The sequence below is a fragment of the Vipera berus genome, assembly GCF_964194415.1.
Source record: "Vipera berus genome assembly, chromosome: 1".
NCBI classification, from domain to species: Eukaryota; Metazoa; Chordata; class Lepidosauria; order Squamata; family Viperidae; genus Vipera; species Vipera berus.
In genome coordinates, this window is record NC_138202.1 from 278,991,616 (window position 1) to 279,013,244 (window position 21,629).

Below are 21,629 nucleotides of genomic sequence, written 5' to 3' on the forward strand. Positions count from 1 at the left end.
GAAATGAACGTCGTATTTGTAATCAGCCTCATTTATCTCTTTTATTACAAATAATTATATTTGGCAGGGGGGGGATAGAACGCATTTTCTAACAGAATTCAGCCATGATTTTTAGCCATGTTAATTGAACAAGCTTGTTGGTCTTTTGTAGGTTGAAAAAGCTGGTTGGACATTGGATCAAGTGGATCTGTATGAAATTAATGAAGCTTTTGCTGCTCTAGGTGTCGCAATAAGAAAAGAACTAAAATTGAAACCAGAAAAGGTATGTTCAACATTGCCATAAAAGCACAATACCTGAAATATTGTAAATCTGTTTGTTTATAGCCTAGAATGCATATTCTGCTCCAGATGAATAGGGCACGGAAATATATTTTGCTTGATGCAAGCCTGAAATATTTGCTAGATGGGATGGGTAACATTCAAAGTAGTTTGTCATCTGAAATAATTTGCAGCGTATCTATTTGAGGAAATTTGACAAACTATATAAATGGGGAATTCCTTCCAGTGCAAATTAGTACTTCAGTGATTACGAGCTTATCTTTCTCTCTGCAGTGATCCATAACCTCTCTAAATCTTGTTCACTTTTTAAAAAAATGCTTTTTAAATGCAGACATATTGAACATAAGATATAACTTGGCACTCAGTGATGCTAGTATTGAAATAAAATTTCATTGACCTTTGGAAACAAAACTTACGTTGAGTTGTACATCTCTAGTAGCTGTCCACAGGGAATATATTTAGGCACTGCAGTCCAAAAAGGACATCAAAAAATTAAAGTTCAGAGAACAAAGTTCTACGTTGAACGATTGAAGGAATTGGATATATTTAGGCTGTAGAAGAGAAGACTGAAGTGTATGGAAAGAATCTTACCTAAAGGGCTGTCCTACAAAGGATTAGATTGGTTCTCCATTTCCCCAGGGGGCGAGATCAGAATCAGTGAGTTGTACGTCCTGGTTAATATTCAGGCTGGATATCAGTGATTTCTCTGACAGTAAAAGCTATTAACCATTTACTTCGTAAAATAGAATTCCTCCTTTCTCTGGTGGTCCATTTACTTCAAGTGCATTAGTAGATTCTGCAACTGAACAGTATTATTGCACTGCAGGAATTCCCTCATCATGCAAACATGACTGATTTACCTAGAACAGGGCTTTTCAAACTTTTCACCCATTGTAGCACTTTTAGGATATGGCAACATCCGAGTACCACCAGTCGCCTAGCAAGGTGTCAATAACGTGATGACCAAAAAAAAAAAAAAAAGGAAAAGTGATGTACAGGTAGTCTTTGACTTACAACAGTTCACTTACTGTTCGAAGTTACAATGGCACTGAAAAAAAAAGTGCCTTCCAAGCCACAGCTGAGCAAGACACCTGCCTGCCCACCTGGCGGCGCTCTTTCTCCTGTCCGAAGTTTTCACTGTTGTGAGCATTTCTGTTGAGGATTGGCAGTGGGGGTGGGGGTGTTTGGTTTTTATTTCCCCCATCTGCTGGATGGTTGAAGCAGGTTTTGGTCACTTCACATGACCCTGGGACACTCTGACCGTCATAAATATGAATCAGTTGCCAAGTAGCTGAATGTAAATCACAAGACCCTGGAGATGCTGCACCATTCCAGCTGATTGGCGCTTCTTCTGGGCTCAGAAGTGCCAGGATCAGCACCGAGCTCCAGCTGGAGCCTGGTGCTGATCTTGGTGCTTCCACTGAGCCCCGACAGCCCCGAAAGTGCTGATCCTGGCGCTTCCGCTGAGCCCTGCAGCTCCAGCCATCTCTTGCTTAAGCTTGTGCAGTGCTGCCACCGGTTCAGCTCATTCCCCTTCCCCGCTATTTCTCTAGGATGTTCACGTACCACCTGCCAGGTGCCAATGTACCATAGGTGGTACCCGTACCACTGGTTGAAAAGCCATGACCTAGAACTGCAAGAAGTTATGATCACCATTTTATGCTAGCTCCAGTACTTCGTAGGAGAGCAGTAAAGTTTGAGGTCCCAGCAGAACGTTCCTTCCACAGATTTGGTGGCTGGGGATAAAAACTGAATAGCCAAATAGGAGGTGCTTGCTTTTAAAATGCTAAGAAAATTTAAAGGTATGTTTGAAGTAGAAGCAGGCAAGTGTGTGTGTAAATAATGGCTCAATCACACACTTTCCTCTGATCTCAATGTGAAAAGTCTTGCTCACTTCATTATAAAATCTATTGTCAGAGGTTTCCAATCCAGTCTAAACATTAGGTTCCAAAATAAGAAAGGAAGATTCCTACATTTAACAGATACTTCTGATGTATTGTTTTATTTATTTTGGCAGATTAACATTGAAGGTGGGGCTGTTGCCCTTGGCCACCCCCTTGGAGCATCTGGGTGTCGAATCCTTGTTACACTTCTGCACTCACTAGAACGAACAGGTGGAAAACGAGGAGTTGCGGCTTTATGTATAGGAGGAGGAATGGGCATAGCTATGTGTGTAGAAAGATAAAGGAAACTTTTCTTGTGATGTTGTACTAATTTGTAACATGACTCATCTTTATTAGTAAGTAATAAAGAAACAATATTAGGCAATACTGTACCTATTTCTTGATACTAGGCAAGATCTAAGCATCCTGCTGTCAGTTTAAACAGAACTTTCTGCAGCAAACTACTTGGTCTCTTCATGCCTCAGATTCCTCATGAAGACAAGGGATCCACTGAATATTTTAAAAGCAGAAGGCAGCTGATACATAGCATTCACACCAACCCTAATATTAACACGTGCAGGTAACTTCATCCTGCCTTTGAGAAAAACAGCCATTATAAATTTTTCCCCCTTCTCCAATACTAGCATAAAGCTACGACCACAGTTTGTGTGTACACAAAGGAGGGTTTTTGTATTCTGCTTCATTATTCTGTCGCAAAATACTTAACAAGAAACGCACCAAAGGCTAAGTGTTTGGCTGCAATTTGACTTACTGCTGAAGCCTTCAGGTTTTCTCCAACCTCTTCCCCTTTACATTCTGCGTTATGATACTGATGCAAATACAAAATATGGCCATATTTCATTTATTTTCTAGTTATTCAGAAGCCTGACAGCTCGCTTTCATCAACAAACTAGTTACTACAGACTTGAGAGCATTTCACAGGAATAGGCAAATAAAAATTCATTTAGTTTTCAATTGCTCCAGATTGAACTGCGTCTTCATAGCATCCTCCTTTTTCACCTTTACTTTCAGGGTGCAACTTAATAAGATCATCAATTCGAAGAATAGTAATTGCTGCTTCTGTTGCAAACTTTAAACTCTTTGTTTTGACTATAGTAGGCTCATATACACCAGCTTGCTTATTGTCACGTGGTTTCCCATTGATTAAATCAAGACCGATCCTTCAAAAAAAGAGAAATACTTTTAAATAAGAATGTACGTTTCAAATGTCTGTTATTCTCAAACCCTAAACCTGAAGCAAGAAATCAACTTTCCAACATCGAATGCAACAGAAGTTAAATAGTACCTAGTAGTTATCTCTGCAATACCCAACCATTTTATTATATATTTTATTGCTTAAAATTTATATGCTGCCCATCTCACTGATAAAGCAACTCTGGAGGCTTTCAAAATGGTAAGGGAAAGTTTGTTCCAGAACATACCGTATATACTTGAGTATAAGCCGAATTTTTCAGCCCACTTTTTGGGCTGAAAAATTCCACTTCGGCTTATACTCCAGTCAACAAAAAAACTTACCGAGGACTTGTGCGCGGCCGAGGCTTTGGTGCTTCCGGGATCGCGCGCACCTCTCCCAAGCCACCGCCGTCCGAGACCTGCCGAAGTTTGGGGAGGTTTGGGGAGGTGCGCGCGCACCTCCCCAAACCTCCCCAAACGTCGGCAGGTCTCCGTTCCTCCTGCCGACGTTTGGGGAGGTTTGGGCGCCTCCCCAAACGTCGGCAGGTCTCCGTTCCTCCTGCCGACGTTTGGGGAGGTTTGGGCGCCTCCCCAAACCTCCCCAGGTCTCCGTTCCTCCGCGCAGACCTGCCAACGTTTGGGGAGGTTTGGGCGCCTCCCCAAACCTCCCCAGGTCTCCGTTCCTCCGCGCAGACCTGACGTTTGGGGAGGTTTGGGCGCCTCCCCAAACCTCCCCAAACGTCGGCAGGTCTCCGTTCCTCGGCGCCCTGCCTGCCTGCTTCTTTCCGCAGCGGAAAGAAGCAGGCAGGCAGGGCGCGGAGGTCCGGAGACCTGCCGTTTGGGGAGGTGCGCGCGCACCTCCCCAAACTTCGGCAGGTCTCCGGACGGCGGCGGCTTGGGAGAGGTGCGCGCGATCCTGGAAGCACCGAAGCCTCGGCCGCGCGCAAGTCCTCGGTAAGCTCCGGGCGGTCACTTGCTTCGCGTCTCCTGAGGGAAGGGGGGCGACTGGAGCGGGCGTGTTTCCTCGCCTGCTGGGCGCCGCGATTTGCCCGGGGAACGCGCGGGCCCCGAATGGCAGCGTGGAGCGAGGAAGCGGACAGCCAGGGCTTCCCCGAGAGCCGCGGCCACACAGGGTATTCCTGTGTATTCAGGCTTGCAAAATGGCGGATCGAGCCTCTGCTGGCGGCAGAGGCTTGCAGAGCGCGGATCCAGCCTCCGCCGGCGGCGGAGGCTTGCAGAACGGCGGATCGGCTTATACTCGAGTCAACAACTTTTCCCAGTTTTTGGGGGGTGAAATTGGGGGTCTCGGCTTATACTCGAGTCGGCTTATACTCAAGTATATACGGTAACTAACCACTTCCAGTTTGGGGGATAACTTCTAGGAAATTGCCAGTCCATGCACTGAATTAGACAAGTGTTATCCAGAAAGAAACCAGAACATTCTGGAATTATCAAAAACACTCCACATCTGAAAATCTAGGTTTTGCATATCCAAAATATATACACAACACTCCCATTTCTTCTAATAAAGTGATAAGTCACCTATAGAAGACCACTTAATTTAAACACATTCTGTATACAAGCATCTTAAAATAAGCATCATTTTGGGTTAGGATGCTGAATGTTAATGCCCAGTTCTGTTTCATTCAACAAGATTAAGCAAAAATGCATAAAGCAAATCAATATTCTGACACTGCCATCAATTCTATGCACACTTACCACTTCAAATTTTTGCGATCTGGATTCACTTGAGCTTCATTGTGAAATGCTCTGAGCTTTGCAACAAGGTCTATAGCATCTTGAGCAGCATTAACTGCTAATGTATTTGGAATAACTAGAAGAGATCTTGCAAATTCTGCTATAGCAAGCTGCTCCCGTGATCCCTAATTGAAACAAGAAAAATTCTATTAATATTTATGTTAATATATGATAAAATAATGGAGAACGGCAATGAAACTACACTTGCTGGATGTGCTAAAATAAAGACTGAATAGCCACCAAGGATAAAGCTTTAATATGATCTGCAGCAAGCAGGAAATAAGACTTGTTAAATAGCTCCCGCCAGTCCTTTTCATATACAGGTAGCACTGAATGTTAATATAAGTCTGATTTCCTACGAAAAACATAATTTAAACTTTAGTTAACTAAAAACTTACCATGCTAGTTGCGTAATTTTCTAGATAAATAGAAAGTGCTGCTTCAACCGCACCACCTCCAGGTACAACAGACTTTGACTCTAGTATTCTTTTGACCACACAAAGAGCATCATGCAAAGACCTCTCCATTTCATCACACATGAAGTCATTTGCTCCTCGTAATATAATGGCAGCTGAGGTCCGTGCCTTAGTACTGTTTCAGAAAGAGAGAGAATTTTTTTTCCTTGTGAAATAATTATCAAACTATAAATCTCTAACCTTGAGGGTAGGGAAATGCTAGAATTCTGTTTGTCCAAAGTTCATCAACCAAGTCAAGACATTTACTGTCTCAACATTTATAGGGGGACTAAAAGTAATTTATCCCACGCGTATAACTGCTCATACAATTTGAAAATAGCATGGCAGCAATTAAATGGGAAATACTTTCAAAGGTTGCAACAAAATGCATCCATTCCAAATTATACAATGTAGGTATTTTCTTACTTTTTAATCAAAATCAATTCGTCATCACAAATTCGTTCTTGAACCACCTCTTCTGCTTGTCCCAGCATTGATGCTTCAAAAGTTTCTTCACCTTCCAGATTTGCCAGATTAGAACAAACAGTGGCTAATACAAAGTAAAGATTTGATAAATCATCACAATTTTATATATCTATATCTACTAGCCTGAAGGAATATTAACAATAGCAATCATCTACATAATTAAGCTCTGTTTGACAAGACAAACATGATTATATTTAGAGATGTCTAATTACCTCCAGAAGCCTTAGCAATGCGTTTAAGGTCTTTCTTCAAAACTCTGCGTACTGCCATAGCACCAGCATCCCCGAAGTACTTCAGACACATATCATCAATGCCCCCAGTGGTCAAAATAACATTTGCTCCTGTAGCCAAGATCTTCTGAATTTTTTCTTTAGTGATGTCAGCCTCTCTGCATAAGAAAGTACACACTGAGTAAACAGAACTATAAACTTAAATTCAAGAAAATCACAAAAGTTTTTAATTAATAATTGGAAAGTATGTCAAAATAATGCTTTAATCATGCCTTCCTCAAAATTCCAATGTAGATGAAATCTCTGCATTGTTACACTGGATCATTAATTTCCAAAACTAATTAAAGGAAGACACTTCAGGATATTACCAGTAAAAAAAAAGAGATTACTAACTTTTAAAAATGCATTTACCAGGCAAAGAGGAAAGAGCTTAACCAGATCTTGCAAATTACAGATTAATGTAGCTATTGGATATAGAAAGAATAATATTTTGACAGAATACTGTTATATTGCTTGTCAAAATTTGTATTTAAGGGACTTCCGGTGGCGACGCGACGCTGAAAGACAGCCGTTTTTGGGCTGCCCGCTCCGCAGCTGTGTTTTTCCATCGTAAACAGCGTCGATCAGCTGTTTAGATGGATTTGAAGCCCCCTCCTCGGGAGAAGAGGAGGGGGTGAGGCCCCAGGTAGGGGTTGAGCTTTCCGGGCCGCCTGAGCTGAGAGCTTGGGCGGCTGAAGGATGAGCCCCCCCAAAGCCTGGGTTGCTCCGAGCTGCGCAGTGCCTCTGCTCTGGGATTTTTGGAGCAGAGCCAGGCGTTAGCAACCACCCCTGCCAAAAGGAAATACTTTTGATTATCAAGATGCAGGCAGAGCGGTACAGGAGGTCAAGGTGAAGTGGACTCTTTATTTTTACTCTCTAGCTCAATGGATTTATAGCTTTAAAGTGAAAGTGCGTAATAAGTGAAAGTGGGGGAAGATGGCGGCTAAAACTTCTAAAGCTCTTCGGAATGCGGGGTCTTCCCTGGTGCAAGAGACCTCATTGCAAGCTTTGCTTCCTCCTGCATCTCCCCCGGTATTGACGCTTAAGGATTTACAAGACGCTCTTGGAAAGCATGCACAATTGATGTCTGATATGATGGATGAAAAGTTGAAAAAGCTGGAGGAGAAAATGGAGAAATTGGAGAAGAAGATGGAAGAGAAGCTGAGAGCAATGAGGGTGGACATCTTGTCTATGGTTGAATCCGTAGCTGAATGTGTGCTACAGCTGGATATAAAAGTGGAGGACCTCAGTCAAAAGAACTCTATATTAGAAGCAAAGGTATTAGAAAATGAAAATATAAGGGATAAAATGGACGAAGAATTGAGCCTTGTTCAGTATAATCAGATGCAGTATGCTATTAGAATTAGGGGTTTAAAGGAGAATGGTAAAGAAGATTTAAAGCAGCTGATTTCTGAGGCTCTGGAAGGGGTACTGGGCCAGTCAGCATCTGAAATTGAGGGAAATATGGACAAAGTTTTTCGTGTAAATTCATGGATTGCAAGACAGAGGAAGTTACCCAGAGATGTGGTGGTCTATTTTACAAAGAGAGTAATTAGAGATGAAGTCATTCAAGCTGCTTATGATACTAATTTGGTAGTGGCTGAGCAAGAAGTTTTGGTTTTAAAAGAGATCCCTCCGAAGATCCTAAGGAGAAGGAAAGATTTTGCATTTCTAGTACAGGAACTTAAGAAACGTGATATTAAGTTTAGATGGGAGATTCCAGTTGGATTGGTGGCGACGCACGAAGGTAAAAGACATCGTTTGGTTACTGTGGCGCAGGCACGTGATTTTTATAGTAATGTGTTAAAAGCAACCCCCCTATCATTTTTGGAAGCTGCAAAAGGATACGGTGTGGGAAAGCTTCAAGATGTTGCAGATAGACAGACAGAGGACAATGGTGTTGGAGGGGATCAAGTCACAGTCTCATCGGTTGCTGCAGGAGGCCAGAAGATGACGCGTGCCGCCCTAAGAAGAGCGAGACGAGAGCAAGAGCAAGACCAGCAGAAAGTTATGGAATCTTCAAAGTGTGCTTACAGTGAAGATATGGGAGGAGAGCGGTCTAAAGAAGTTTTGGGGGTCATGACAGAGGTGCTCCAAAAGTTTTGGGGAGTTAAGATTGCTGATTAAATTTTTAGATTAGAATGTCAATGGAGTAAAATTATTATAGAGGAGAAAGAAAGTTTTTTTTAATATTCTACACAATTTAAGATTGATGTTATTTGCTTGCTAGAAAAGTATATTAGGGTTATGGACTTAAAGTATGTGTTGAACTAAGAATGGGTATGTAAGCTCCTAATTAACAACAAGTTGTCTTAGAGATTGCCTAAATCTTTTTTTATATACTCTTTTTATTTGAACTTTTATTTGAACTTAAGGATGATTTGGAACTGCGAGACATTTGGCGTGATACATGCAAGAACTGTTTTTGATCATAGTTTAGTTTGGTCGGAGATTATTAAGATTAACAGAGATAGGCGTTTTTGGCGCGTAACTGAGAATTTGTTTGGAAATTAGAGAAAGGTGGGAGAATGCAAATAGCAGGTGAAAGTTTTTTTTCCTTTTCTTTTTTTTTTTGAAATTAATATGAATAAGGACTGGGATTAAGAAAATTTATTTTGAGTAAAGCTCTTTTTCTGTTTTCCTCTTTTTCTTTTCTACTTTATTTGTAATATTAATATTGTTTGTACTCATTTTATATGAGCTAGAGAGAGATAGAATTTATAGTTTATTGTTAACATAGGGGTGTTTATGTTTGTTTTTCGATTTTGTGCCCTGTATTTAGCTCTGGGAAGTCGGGGGGGGAGGAGGGAGTGGGGGAGAGGGATAGGGAGGGTTGGATAGGGGTGGGGGAGGGGGGGATTAAAGTCAAAATGTATTGTAAAACTTTTTAAATAAAAAAAAATTTGTATTTAAGATGCCATTCTCTTAATACGCGTGGGACAAATGATGGAAATGTACAGATTTGTTTATATTTCCTATTTCAAAACTCATTTTAGTTTAAAAAAAGGTCTTTATAGAATACCTCTGTCTAATCTGATCCAGTTTTTCTGGGTCTGTGATTACCACCTGAACACCAAGCTTCATTTTAGTTTTCTGTAGGCTGAAATCAAGGCATGCAATTTTGGCGTTAACTATTCTCTTAGGCATACCTAAAAGAAAAAGAAATGCTCTTACAATTCCATATAATGCATTTAAAAACACAGTGATACCTTTTTTTCGTAAGTATCCCTTGGTTTGCTTCTCCTATTGACTTTAATAAGTATAGTTTATGAAAACTAACTGTATATACTTTCACAAATGGGAAAGAGGTCCCACTCCATTATAAACAGTGAGGCCAAACTAAATAATCCATCTTAAAATATTTGAAATTCACCAAAGCTTCCAAGTTTTTGAAGGAATACCATTGCATACATCAAATGCATCGTACTTCCCCTTGATTACTACCAAAATGAGAAGTTAACTTTCTGAGAGATCGTCAAACCACCCTCTTTAATATTAATCTTGCACAATCATCAATATTCTTATGTCAATTTACGGAAAATTCTCTTTCCAAAGAGATGTATAAAACAATTATTTTTCTTGTGGAGACAAAAACTTCCCCCATATCCTTTGGGGAGAGTACATTTATAACCAAGAATTTGTGTGTTCCATTCTGAATATTATCACCTTTCTCTGTCTTTTAAATATTACTTTCTACCCTGATCTTTTCAGGCAATTTAGGAGGGAAAAGCTAGAGTGAGTAATATAATGTTAAACTGAGTTAAGTTAAAGATAAACTGAGTGATATAATGGAACTCCACTTATACCTAACTGAAGTTTCATACCTTACCCTGATAGGGAAAATAGAGACCTAATTTAGGAAAGTCATCTCCATTCAAGCAAAGGGGAAGGAAACTCAATCTGAAGATACTTGCCTCAACTATATTACAAATGTGTAAAATAATTCCAACCTCTATGTCTTCTAGCCGGCTTATCAGTCAAAAAGACCATTTCCAAAAAAAATGTTTACATACAGATATAAAATTGCAATAACTTTTAAAATTGCATCCATGTTCTATTTTATTGGGGGGAACTGATCTTACCTTGGGATCCCACAACACAGTTTAATGCATAGCCATTTACAAGAATACTCTCTTTCTGACTGCGACCATGTGCCTTCAAAACATTGATAGAGCTGATAGGATAATGTGGTTGTCCCTTTTGGTCTGTGTATTTTACTGCAAGTACAGCATCTACTACCATATTGGCAAAGAAGTCACTGTCACTACAAGAACACTGTTAAGGTTAACATAGGTGAATACATGAAATGTAAATCCCCTCACACCACTGAGAATTACAAATGGTAATAAAAATGCCATTTTTTCTTCAGAAATTAGATACTTCAGTCAGTACCTGATTTCTACACAATACCAGTTCCTAATTTACTCTGTGAAAGGATACACTCCTATGATTTTGGATGACATTGATGTTTTTGCTGCATTAATAAGACAGTCTTTGCCCAGCTCATCTGAGTTAATAACCAAATTTTCATTGATGTAACGAACTGCCTCCCTGTTGGGGAAAAGAATTTTCATGGAATAGTCAGAATTCAAAACGAATGTTTTCAACTTAGAAATGTTGATTAAAGTGAATATAAATAGGAGTGTGCAAAACTTAGTATTTCAGGGAAAAACAGGAGTTCTATTTTCTTCCAGATTCTATTGTTCTGGCTATTCTGGTGAGTAGACCAACTATTTACTTCTGGAGTTTTTCAGAAGAAAAGAACCAGAATGTTCTGTCCCCCGAACAGTAAGTTGTGTACAGATTAGAAAAATAAAATATGTCAAATTTACTTTTTCAATGGCCCTGAATTTATTTCTATGCTAATATTTTAAAACATATTACTAAACATTTAAAAATCTAATTTTTTAAACATAGCATATTATATCTATATTGCACTTAATCATTAAACATATAAGCTTTGAAATTTAAAAGTTTCATGGACAGTTATTATAGATCAATTCTATATTCTAACCAAAGCCCTGACAAGATTGATAAAATATTAAAACATTAAATATAAATTGAACCAAAATTAAGTAAATTAAAAACCAGGACCAAAATACTGTGGGGTAGAGTTATAGTTATATAAAGACAAATATTTGTTTGGTCAAAAGCCATAAATGGGGACAGTATAAAAATTGTTCCCTGTCAATAGACCATTGTTGGCTATCTTGCCCCCAAGCGCTTATGTTTTACTGAATCACAACTGGGGTATAGGTAGCACAAAGAGTTTTAACAAATCTCAAACATCATGACAGTAACAATCCTCTTTCCATTGAAGGGGAAAATCTATACCAGGGGTCTTCACTTGGCCCTTTTATGACTTGTGGACTTCAACTACCAGAATTCCTCAGCCAGGCTGCCTGGCTGAGGAATTCTGGGAGTTGAAGTCCACAAGTCATAAAAGGGCCAAGTTTGAAGACCCCTGATCTATACTGACAAAGCAATGTTGATTTCATCTTTTACTTGCTCACTCATAAACACCTGCTTGCATCTAGGTCCAAAACCACCTTTCCAGCTGCTTGTTTTTGGGGGCAGATAAAGCATTCCACCACCATAGTACTCTCAGTGAAAGGGCTCTATCTGTTCCTCATGACTGACAGGAGAGGTCATCAATATTTGAAAAGTGATATGTGGGCCATCAATATTTGAAAAATGCTATAATGATTAAAGAAAAAATGAATTGGGTGATACTTTGAAACTTAATTGTAAAAGTTAACAGGCAAATTTTATACAATTGCTCATTTGAAGTGCTTCAGTAGGTCTTACTTGCAAGCAAGACGATATCCACTAATGACAGAAGTCGGATGTATTTTCTGTTTCACCAATTCATCTGCATTTTTCAAAAGTTCTGCAGCAACAATTACCTATGAAAAAGAACATTTAATTTAAAACTACTCTGTGAAAGTTATGCCCTTGATACAAACAGTAAAAAAAACAAACTACATAAACTTTCACTCCAGCAAATGAAAGACATTCTTGGAAAACTTACAAATTGCATTTGCTTCAAGAGGCAGTGATATTCAACTTTCTCTAACATTCGGTCCAAGCTACAGGTGTATAGAACTTTTTGTTTTGAGTACTGTTGAGCCTGAAGCTGTGCAGAACATCTCATTTTGAGCATTACTGGAAATTTTCAACATTGAAAGTGTTATATCATATTCTCTACGATCATGGAATATAATCACAAATTAATCAGAAGTCAAGGAGATAGGACGAACCCAAGAAGACAAAAAAATAATCTGAAAATTTTTTTGCCCCATTGAAGACAAGGAAGCACACAGGCCTTTAGCTGACGTTTTAGATGCTGTTGACTGCAACTAAAAGTCTGAGCCAGAATAGCCAAGGACATTGGCATGTACTTGCAAAAATATCCCCAGGGGACCTCTCTTGGGAAGACTACCCTAGAGTTACCTCGGGAGCCTAAGAACATTTTCTGGATTTAAATTCTTGCATCACAAACTATTTAATCCAACATTAGAGTTTAAAATGATTATTTGTCCTCAATTTTGCATTTCTTTTAGCAGGGTGGCAAGATTAATAAGAAAGCTCTAGCTATAGACAAGAAATTAAAATGTTAGTTGCTCACATGTCACAATTCAACTGTAATGTTGATTACATCACAATTAGACAAATACATGCCTTCTTTTTCTGAAAGTAGCCCTTGGTTAGCTATAGTAAATGGGACCAGGGACGCTGTCACTAAGTGATGTGGTCATAAAAGCACATTTGCATGACCATGCCAACTTAAAAAGCCATTTCCAGCTGCAGTTATTAGGGGAATCCCATGCAGTTGCAGCATCACAGTCCCGTGATCACCATTTGCGATCTCCTGACGACTTCTCCATTGATTGTGCTTGTTGTAAGCCAGCAATGAAGATCATAAATGATGACCATCTAACTCCAAAACCCTGTGACCATTGTAATTGTGAGTCAGTTGTCAAGCACCCAAATCGTGATCACATGATGGCAGGGGACAGTGATGGTCACAACTTCAAGAACTGGCCATAACTTCTTGTTCAGCATCATCATATCTTCAACAGTCACTGAACAAATGCTTTAGGACTACCTTTATAGAATTAAAATTGTTCTATGTTCTGCCACTTCATATAGGAAAAAGATAATTGTTAGGTCTTCTCCTTCAGACTTTGGCAGTTATTCCTTTATCCCATCAGCATAGCCATTTATTTTGTAGAGAAAATAAATGGTAGTTAAATGGGAAAGTTTTTGTTTCATTTTTTTAGAGGGAAACTTAAGTAGCCTTGAAAATGGAATTAGAATTGTATCTTCTCTGAGGATACATCATATTATTTCTTCCTATCCAAGTGAGACTGTATTTTAACTGAAGACAGTGCCAGAGCTAATTATCCTGTTTTGGTACAATAAGTTAGTGTTTGCCATTAATAAAAGGGGCAGAGGTTAATTTCACATACTTGCATTTTAAAATGTAAGTTTTAAATACTAATAACGCTACTTCAATGTTGATATGCCCATACATACCACAGAAGTAGTCCCATCTCCAACTTCTTTGTCTTGCAATTCTGCTAGTTCACACAGTACTTTTGCAGCAGGATGCTCTACCTCCAACAGCTTCAGAATAGTTGCACCATCATTAGTAATGGTCACATCCTAATAGTCCAAATACACAAAAATCATTCATGCAGCTTAATACTGATTGGGATCACAAAATAACTGCCTTTCAATTAGTGATGTATTTAGCTATTTAACCATCATATATCTAACAATCCAGTTGTAGGTGCTACTAAATGATAGCTACTTTTCTGCATAATGTATACCCTAAAAACCATCGTTTTGTCAATGGGCCTGGTGACTATAAATGGATACAGAGCCAATCAAGTGGCTGATTTGATTGTGTTGTTGATGCTGTGGGGGGTGGGAGTAGAGAGGGTTATATGGTGGGTTTTTAAAATTTTGTAAGCTATCCAGAGCTACCTATGTGTTGGATGGCTATATAAATTTATTAAAATAAATAAATGTGTAAGAATAAGCTATTGTCCTTATTAAGGTCTAGAATTAATATTTAGTTTCATCCTGCCCGTATTTTTATAAATAACATATTTAATCCTCCTTCCTCTTCCTATTTTCCATAAAACCAACCACCTGTGAAGTGGGTTGGGCTGACTGTAACTAGCCCAAAGTAACAGAAAATATTTTCCTGATATGGAATCATCAGTGTGAAACTATCAAACTGAAGCCAAAGCAGCATCTCTCTTTTCCTTTAGCAAAGGAATAGAAGTGAAGCTGGAAGGGACTTTGGAGGTCTTCTAGTCCAGCCCCCTGCTTGAGCAGGAGAACCAATACCATTTCAGACACGTGACTGTCTAGTCTCTTCTTAAAAATCTCCACTCATGGAGCGCCCACGATTTCTGAAGGAAGCTGTTCCACTGATTAATCGTCCTCGCTGTTTGGAAGTTTCTCCTTAATTCCAGGTTGCTTCTCTCTTTGGTCAGTTTCCAACCATTGCTTCTTGTCCTGCCCTCTGGTGCTTTGGAGAATAGTTTGATGCCCTTTTCTTTGTGGCAGCCCCTCAAATACTGGAATACTTCTATCATGCTATCTTTGGCTAAAAGGTTTTTTTATTTCATTCTATTTATCCTGTTTTTGTTCTGTTTCTATTTCTGTTTCTATTTATTTTAGAAATACAAAATTTAAAATAAATGTTGACTTAGTGAGGCAGTCCAAAAACTGCTACCAAGATTTTTTTTTTTTTGCTATTCCTACAGCAAAAGAAGCTATAATTTTGGTTATTTGTGAAAAGATTTCCGAGTATTCTAAACTACCTTCTCTGACATCTGTGTGAAGACTACATATACACAGAAGTAGGGGTAAAGGGTTTTTTTCTTCTTTCCCAGATTAGGGAGACGTGAATAGAATCTTGGGGTGGAGAAAAATCCTACCTATCCATCTCTCACCATATTAGTTAGCTACCTTGAATATAATGATTGTTCAGCTTTCTTCTTTTAAAATTAAGACAAATTATGTTCTATTGGTAGTTTCAAAAAGGAAGATCTACTTACACCAATGTCATCCACCAGCATTTTATCCAAGCCAACCGGACCCAGTGAACTCTTTACAATATTGGCAATTGAAGCAGCAGCTGTAACTGTTTTAACAAAACAGATATTTTTTTCTTCACAAACAGAATTGTTCCCTAAAATTTTAACTGATGCAATTCAAGTGCTAAATATATGCTTTTAAATATTTTTAAAAATAGCAAATAGCTTTGGGCAATAAAATTGGCAATTACTTTGTTTAGGGTTTAACAGCATAAATTTACATACACAAATGTATTTTGTAGTTGAATTTCAAAACAGACTATGCTGTAACTTACACTAAGCAGACGTTTTATACACAGGCCAGAGTTTGTGAACCAGCCATTCAGCTTATTATCAAAACTTAGACCATTATGAAGACTTTTGTGCATAATTAACTTCAGGTTCTTTGCATCAGCTACTAACAAAGGAACAACATGATTCAGTCTTAAAAATGTCAGACTTGTCTTTGTAATGCTTTGTTCTGCCATTTCATATAGAAAGAAGCTGATATTCATTCTTCTCCATCAGACTGTGACAGACATTTATTTATCCCATAAGGATTATCTCTTATTTTGTAGTGCAAATAAGAGTCAGTACAATGGGACATAACATCTAGCAATTTCTTCTAGAACTATTTTAATAAGAGAAATGTATGGCAATCTAGTACACAGGTGTCAAACTTGCTGAATCATATTTTTTGCATTGCCAGAGCTGGGGTGGGTGCAGCCTCCGTATTATGCGACAGATCCACAGGCCGGCAGTTTAATACCCCTGATCTAGTAGATTGAAATATAACAGCATTTTTTTTTAAAAAAATCTCTCATATATAGTTGGATTATGAAAATCTATTTTTAAATGTCTCTTAACACTGAAACAAGAGGCACATAAATGCATATCACCATAGGATCCAGAGTAAAAGAGACGGCATTTATGTTTTCTTCTCTAACGTGTTACTAATCAGTAAAGCAGTCTTGTAGTACAGCTGGACTCTTGGTAACCACATGGAAACATGGTTTGCTTAACACCACAAAAGTGGTTGCTGTCTCCCTAAACCTTCAAACTTTAACTTCAATACAATACTGAATAAACTGCAATACAATACTGAATAATACAATAATCAAAACTGAATCCAATACAATTTATTTTCTACGACAGCCTGCTCTGCATATATTTCTTGCAGGAGCAGAAAGAGACATGGATATTTAAATAGAAACTGTGGTAACCCTCTTTACAGGACTGTTATGTCTTTGAAATGTCTTCCAGAAATTGAGACGTTTAATTTAAACACCTCTAACTTCAAGAGAAGAACTAACATTCTTCACGAGAGATTTTGATGGAACGTAAAGGAAAAAATCTCATTCTGAAAAAATTACGGTGTAACAGTTAAGGACCAAAATGTTTCGGCTCTCAAGCTTACTTTTAAATAGCTGAACATATTCGGTCTGTTTTCTATAGCAATTTTAAAACGCTCATAGATAACCACGGATAACCTATCTTTCCCCTAGAGACCACTGCATCCAGATGGGATTAACAACGCTGCTTCTCAACTGCCAGTGTACTTTATAAGGGAAGCGATCCAGGCTCTAAACCCCGGTCAGTAAACTAACCAATTCACACGGGGCGTGACTGAAGTTCTCCCACGTGAGAATCAAGAGATAACATAGCAGCAGCCCTGCCTGAGCTTCTCGATGTCCTCTCTGGGTTGGTGATTGAGTTCCCGAAACTTATAGTTTTGGGGGACTTCAATCTACCATCGCTGGGAGGATCATCTGAGTTGGCTCGGGAGTTCATGGCTTCCATGACGGCCATGGACCTGACGCAAGTAATTTCGGGACCGACTCATGAGGGAGGTCACACTCTTGACTTAGTTTTCTTATCTGGACGGTGGTTAGATGATCTTGGTGGGGGCTCCCCAATTGTTATGCCCCTGTCATGGACCGATCATCATCTCCTGCGGCTGGTCTTCCATTTTGCCACCCCCCGCCATGGGAGTGTGGAACCAATTAAATGGTACCGCCCCAGACGCTTAATGGATCCCCAGAGGTTCCAGGCGGCGCTGGGGTCCCCACCTGCCTCCCTTGCTCACAGCTCGGCAGATGCCCTAGTGGAAGCCTGGGAAAGGGCAGCCACTGAGGCCCTTGACCGAGTTGTACCCCTGCGGCCCCTGACCCGGTGCAGATCCCGTCGAGCTCCATGGTTTTCCGCGGAGCTCCGGGAGATGAAGCGTCGGAGACGGGGCCTAGAGAGTGATTGGAGATCCAGCCGATCCGAACCCGACCGATTGCGACTAAGAACCTACACTAGGTCTTATCTCGCTGCGATAAGGGAGGCGAGGTCTAACCACTTCGCCACCCTTATCGCGTCCGCAGATAATCGCCCGGCCGCCCTGTTTAGGGTGACTCGCTCCCTCCTGAATCAGGAGGTGAGGGAGGAACCCTTGCAGGGTCGTGCCGAGGAGTTTAACCAGCATCTGTCGGACAAAATCGCTCGGATTCGGACCGGTTTGGACTCTGACTGGGCAGAGTCTGTCAAGCAGGACGCGGGCGGTCTTGTCGATATCACCTGGGAGGAGTTTGATTCTGTGACTCCGGAGGAAGTGGACAGGATCATGGGGAGGCTGAGCACCACCACATGTTTATTGGACCCGTGCCCTTCCTGGCTGGTCTATGCAGCCCGGGAGAGGACACGCAGCTGGTTCCAGGCAGTTATATCGGCTTCTCTGAGTGAGGGTAGCTTCCCCGCCGTCTTGAAAGAGGCGGTGGTGAGGCCTCTCCTCAAGAAGCCTGCCTTGGACCCAGCTGTATTGAACAACTTTCGTCCTGTCTCCAACCTTCGCTTTCTTGCGAAGGTTGTTGAGAGTGTGGTGGCACATCAGCTCCCTCTGGTCCTGGATGAAGCGGATTATCTAGACCCGTACCAATCGGGTTTCAGGCCCGGGTACAGCACGGAGACGGCATTGGTCGCGCTGGTGAATGATCTCTGGAGGGCTCGGGACAGGGGGCATTCCTCTGTTCTGGTCCTGTTAGACCTCTCAGCGGCTTTCGATACCATCGACCATGGTATCTTGCTGCGGCGTCTCAGGGGATTGGGAGTGGGAGGCACAGTTTTACAGTGGTTCTCCTCCTATCTCCAGGGACGCTCGCAGTCGGTGTTGGCAGGAGGGCAGAGGTCGACCGCGAGGTTTCTCATTTGTGGAGTTCCTCAGGGGTCGGTCCTCTCGCCTCTCCTGTTCAACATCTACATGAAACCGCTGGGTGAGATCATTCGTGGTTTTGGAGTTGGGTATCATCAGTATGCTGATGATACCCAGCTTTTCCTTTCGACCCCAAACCACCCCAGTGATGCCCTCAACGTGATGTCCCGTTGCCTGGAGGCGGTTCGGGTCTGGATGGGGAGGAACAGACTTCAACTCAACCCCGACAAGACCGAGTGGCTTTGCATACCTTCATCCCGGGTTTATTCGGACATTCCACCTCTTACTATGGGGGGTGAATTATTACCCCCCGTAGATAGGGCTCGCAACTTGGGAGTCCTCCTAGATTCACGGCTCACCCTGGAAGACCATATAATGGCTGTGACTAGGGGGGCTTTCGCCCAGGTTCGCCAGTTGCGACCCTATCTAAGCCGGGATGATCTATGCACGGTCACTCATGCGCTCGTGACCTCTCGACTTGACTACTGCAACGCTCTCTACATGGGGCTGCCCTTGAGGACCACCCGGAAGCTCCAACTGGTACAGAATGCAGCCGCGAGAGTTGTGTTGGGAGTCTCCCGATACTCCCACGTTACACCTCTGCTCCGTGAGCTGCATTGGTTACCAGTTGCCTTCCGGGTGAGATTCAAGGTACTAGTAATGGTATTCAAAGCCCTACATGGCAGGGGTCCGGAGTACCTGAGGGAACACCTGCTGCCGGCATCGACTTCCCTCCGCCCTGTGCGTTCCCACAGAGAGGGCCTCCTCAGGGTGCCTCCGGTCAGAGAATGTCGACTGGTGGCCCCCAGGGGGAGATCCTTCTCTGTGGGCACCCCGGAGCTATGGAATCAGCTCCCGGTTGAGCTCCGGACGGCGCCCGACCTTCGCTCCTTTCGCCGCGAGCTAAAAACATACTTTTTTGAACAAGCTGGCCTGGCCTGATGAGGGGATCAAGGGGGGGTGGGGGGGGTTTGCTATTGCTATTTATTAGGTTTTAAATATCTATTTTAGTATGTGGGCATTTATTTAATTTAGTTTTAACTTTTGTAATTTGTATTTTTATTCTTGCCCTGTTCACCGCCCTGAGTCCTGCGGGAGAAGGGCGGTATAGAAATATTATTAAATAAATAAATAAATAAATAAATAAATAAATAAATAAATAAATAAACTGGATGTCAGTCAGTTGCAGCGCAGACAGCATCTCAGGCAGTTATCTCAGGCCTTACGTCGTGGAGCACAACCACAACTGGGCAGCCAAGGGCCGTACGGCTCCTAAAAAGCGGCCCCTCTTTCCTCATCCTCGCCCGCAACTTAAAAAAAAGGCGCCGGCGCCGCCACCCTTCTTCCCTTTGGGGGGGTTAGGAAAACACGTGCCGCCGGTCGGCAACCACCGCTTTGCTTCCGCGGGGCCGACTTCGCACCCAGACCGGCTCATCCTGCTCGCGAAACCGCGAGTTCAAAAGACAGCATGGCCGGCCCTGGTCGAGGCCCGCGCCCACGCGCCGCCGACGGCCACCTGACCGTTAACTCTCCGGTGACTCCCGACCGTGCCGGGTTAAAAAGCCTGAGGGAAAAAAAAAAGCTTTTTGAGTTTACCGTTTTGCGTCCGGACGTTGTCGCCGGTGGTCCGCTCCCCAAAGACCGTCAAAGGCCCCTCCAGCGCCATTTTCCCGGACAAAAGAGACCAAGGCGGCAACGCGCTCGAGCCTGCAGGGATTGCGGACGGCGAGGCAAGGCCTTCTGGGTAGCTCCGCCCCTCGGCGATAAGCCTTATCGACCAATGAAACGCGAATCGGCTGTCGTAAAAACTAGCGTGACATAGAAAAAAGAAACGAACTCTCCAGCTCGGCCCGTTGGGTCTTTGAAGACGATTGGCGACCGGGCCACAAATGACCCACCCTTTTTTCCGCGGGACGACCAATGAGAACAGACGGGTGGGTCAATGTGTTCTAGAAGATTCTATTGCGGATTAGAGTAGTCGCTTCCTTCAAGTAGGGTGTTAAGGGCTGCGGCTAGCTTACGGGGTTCGTCGTTTCAAAAAGAAACACAAATGAAAAGAATGGTCCATAAAAGGAATGATCAACGACGTCTTTGTTCCTTATAACAGCCGATCAAACTAGATTTAAGATTCCGTTCCGCAAAGGCTTTTTAAAACACTGAACCAGTACATAAAGGTTACATAAAGTACGCGATCACGTGGTCTTTTTCCAAAGCAAGGTTGCACCGGATATAAATTAAGTGCTTCCTTTGAATCTCAAACTCACCTAAATAGAGAGACAAAAAAGGAAAAGCGGCATCCCAACAATTACACACTCATTTGTAGATGCTGCTTAGAGATCCCCAAGCGTTTATTAGTCTGATATTTGAATGTTTGCAATTTCGGTTATTCTTGGAGAAGTTGTAAGATCGTATAGACTAGCAATAGCACTCAGACTTGTATACCGCTTCACAGTGTTTTACAGCCCTCTAAGCGGTTTACAGAATCAGCATATTGCCCCCAACAATCTGGGTCCTCATTTTACCGACCTCAGAAGGATGGGAGGCTGAGTCAATCTGTTCACTTCCAATCGTATACAGATGTATACAGGACTACAGAGCCAGCTTTTTCTGACTCAGAATTGCTCCCCGGTTAAGATAACACAAAGGGACGCGGTGGCTCAGTGGGTTAGGATGCTGAGCTTGTAGATCGGCAGTTTGGCGGGTCGAATCCCAAGTGCCGCGTAGCAGAGTGAGCGCCTGTTACTCGTCCCAGCTTCTGCCAACCTAGCAGTTCGAAAGCACATAAAAATGCAAGTAGAAAAATAGGGACCACTACGGTGGGAAGGTAACAGCGTTCCGTGCGCCTTTGGCGTCTAGTCATGCCGGCCACATGACCACGGAGACGTCCTCGGACAAATGCTGGCTCTTCAGCTTTGAAATGGAGATGAGCACTGGCCCCTAGAGTTGGAAATGACTAGCACGCATGTGCGGGGGAAACTTTACCTTTACTTTAAGATAACACTGGATGATTTTCTAAT

The 21,629-nt window shown here is 41.8% G+C and overlaps 2 protein-coding genes across 3 annotated transcripts in view; one reads left to right on the forward strand and one right to left on the reverse strand.

Moving 5' to 3' along the window:
• Nucleotides 1–2,523, forward strand: part of LOC308660353 (acetyl-CoA acetyltransferase, cytosolic-like) — a 19,169-nt gene extending 16,646 nt beyond the window's left edge. The window contains exons 8-9 of the mRNA XM_081314688.1: nt 152–262; nt 2,297–2,523. Coding sequence (XP_081170814.1) covers nt 152–262; nt 2,297–2,464 — 279 coding nt within the window. The 3' untranslated portion in view covers nt 2,465–2,523. The remainder of the gene's footprint in view (nt 1–151; nt 263–2,296) is intronic.
• TCP1 (t-complex 1) lies at nt 2,494–20,436 on the reverse strand. Of its 2 annotated transcripts, XM_081314686.1 has the most exons (12): nt 20,209–20,436; nt 15,402–15,487; nt 13,864–13,992; nt 12,133–12,230; nt 10,765–10,875; nt 10,407–10,588; nt 9,347–9,473; nt 6,268–6,443; nt 5,996–6,119; nt 5,513–5,705; nt 5,076–5,239; nt 2,494–3,343 (listed from the first exon to the last, which is right to left on the reverse strand). In XM_081314686.1, the coding sequence occupies exons 1-12, from the start codon at nt 20,276–20,278 to the stop codon at nt 3,127–3,129; spliced, it is 1,677 nt and encodes a 558-aa protein (XP_081170812.1). In that variant the 5' UTR covers nt 20,279–20,436; the 3' UTR covers nt 2,494–3,126. The 2 variants fall into 2 exon arrangements, with proteins under 2 accessions (XP_081170812.1, XP_081170813.1); XM_081314687.1 differs by lacking the exons at nt 13,864–13,992; nt 15,402–15,487; nt 20,209–20,436 and adding an exon at nt 12,356–12,664 and having other exon boundaries at nt 2,543–3,343.
• Nucleotides 20,437–21,629: the final 1,193 nt, after the last annotated feature.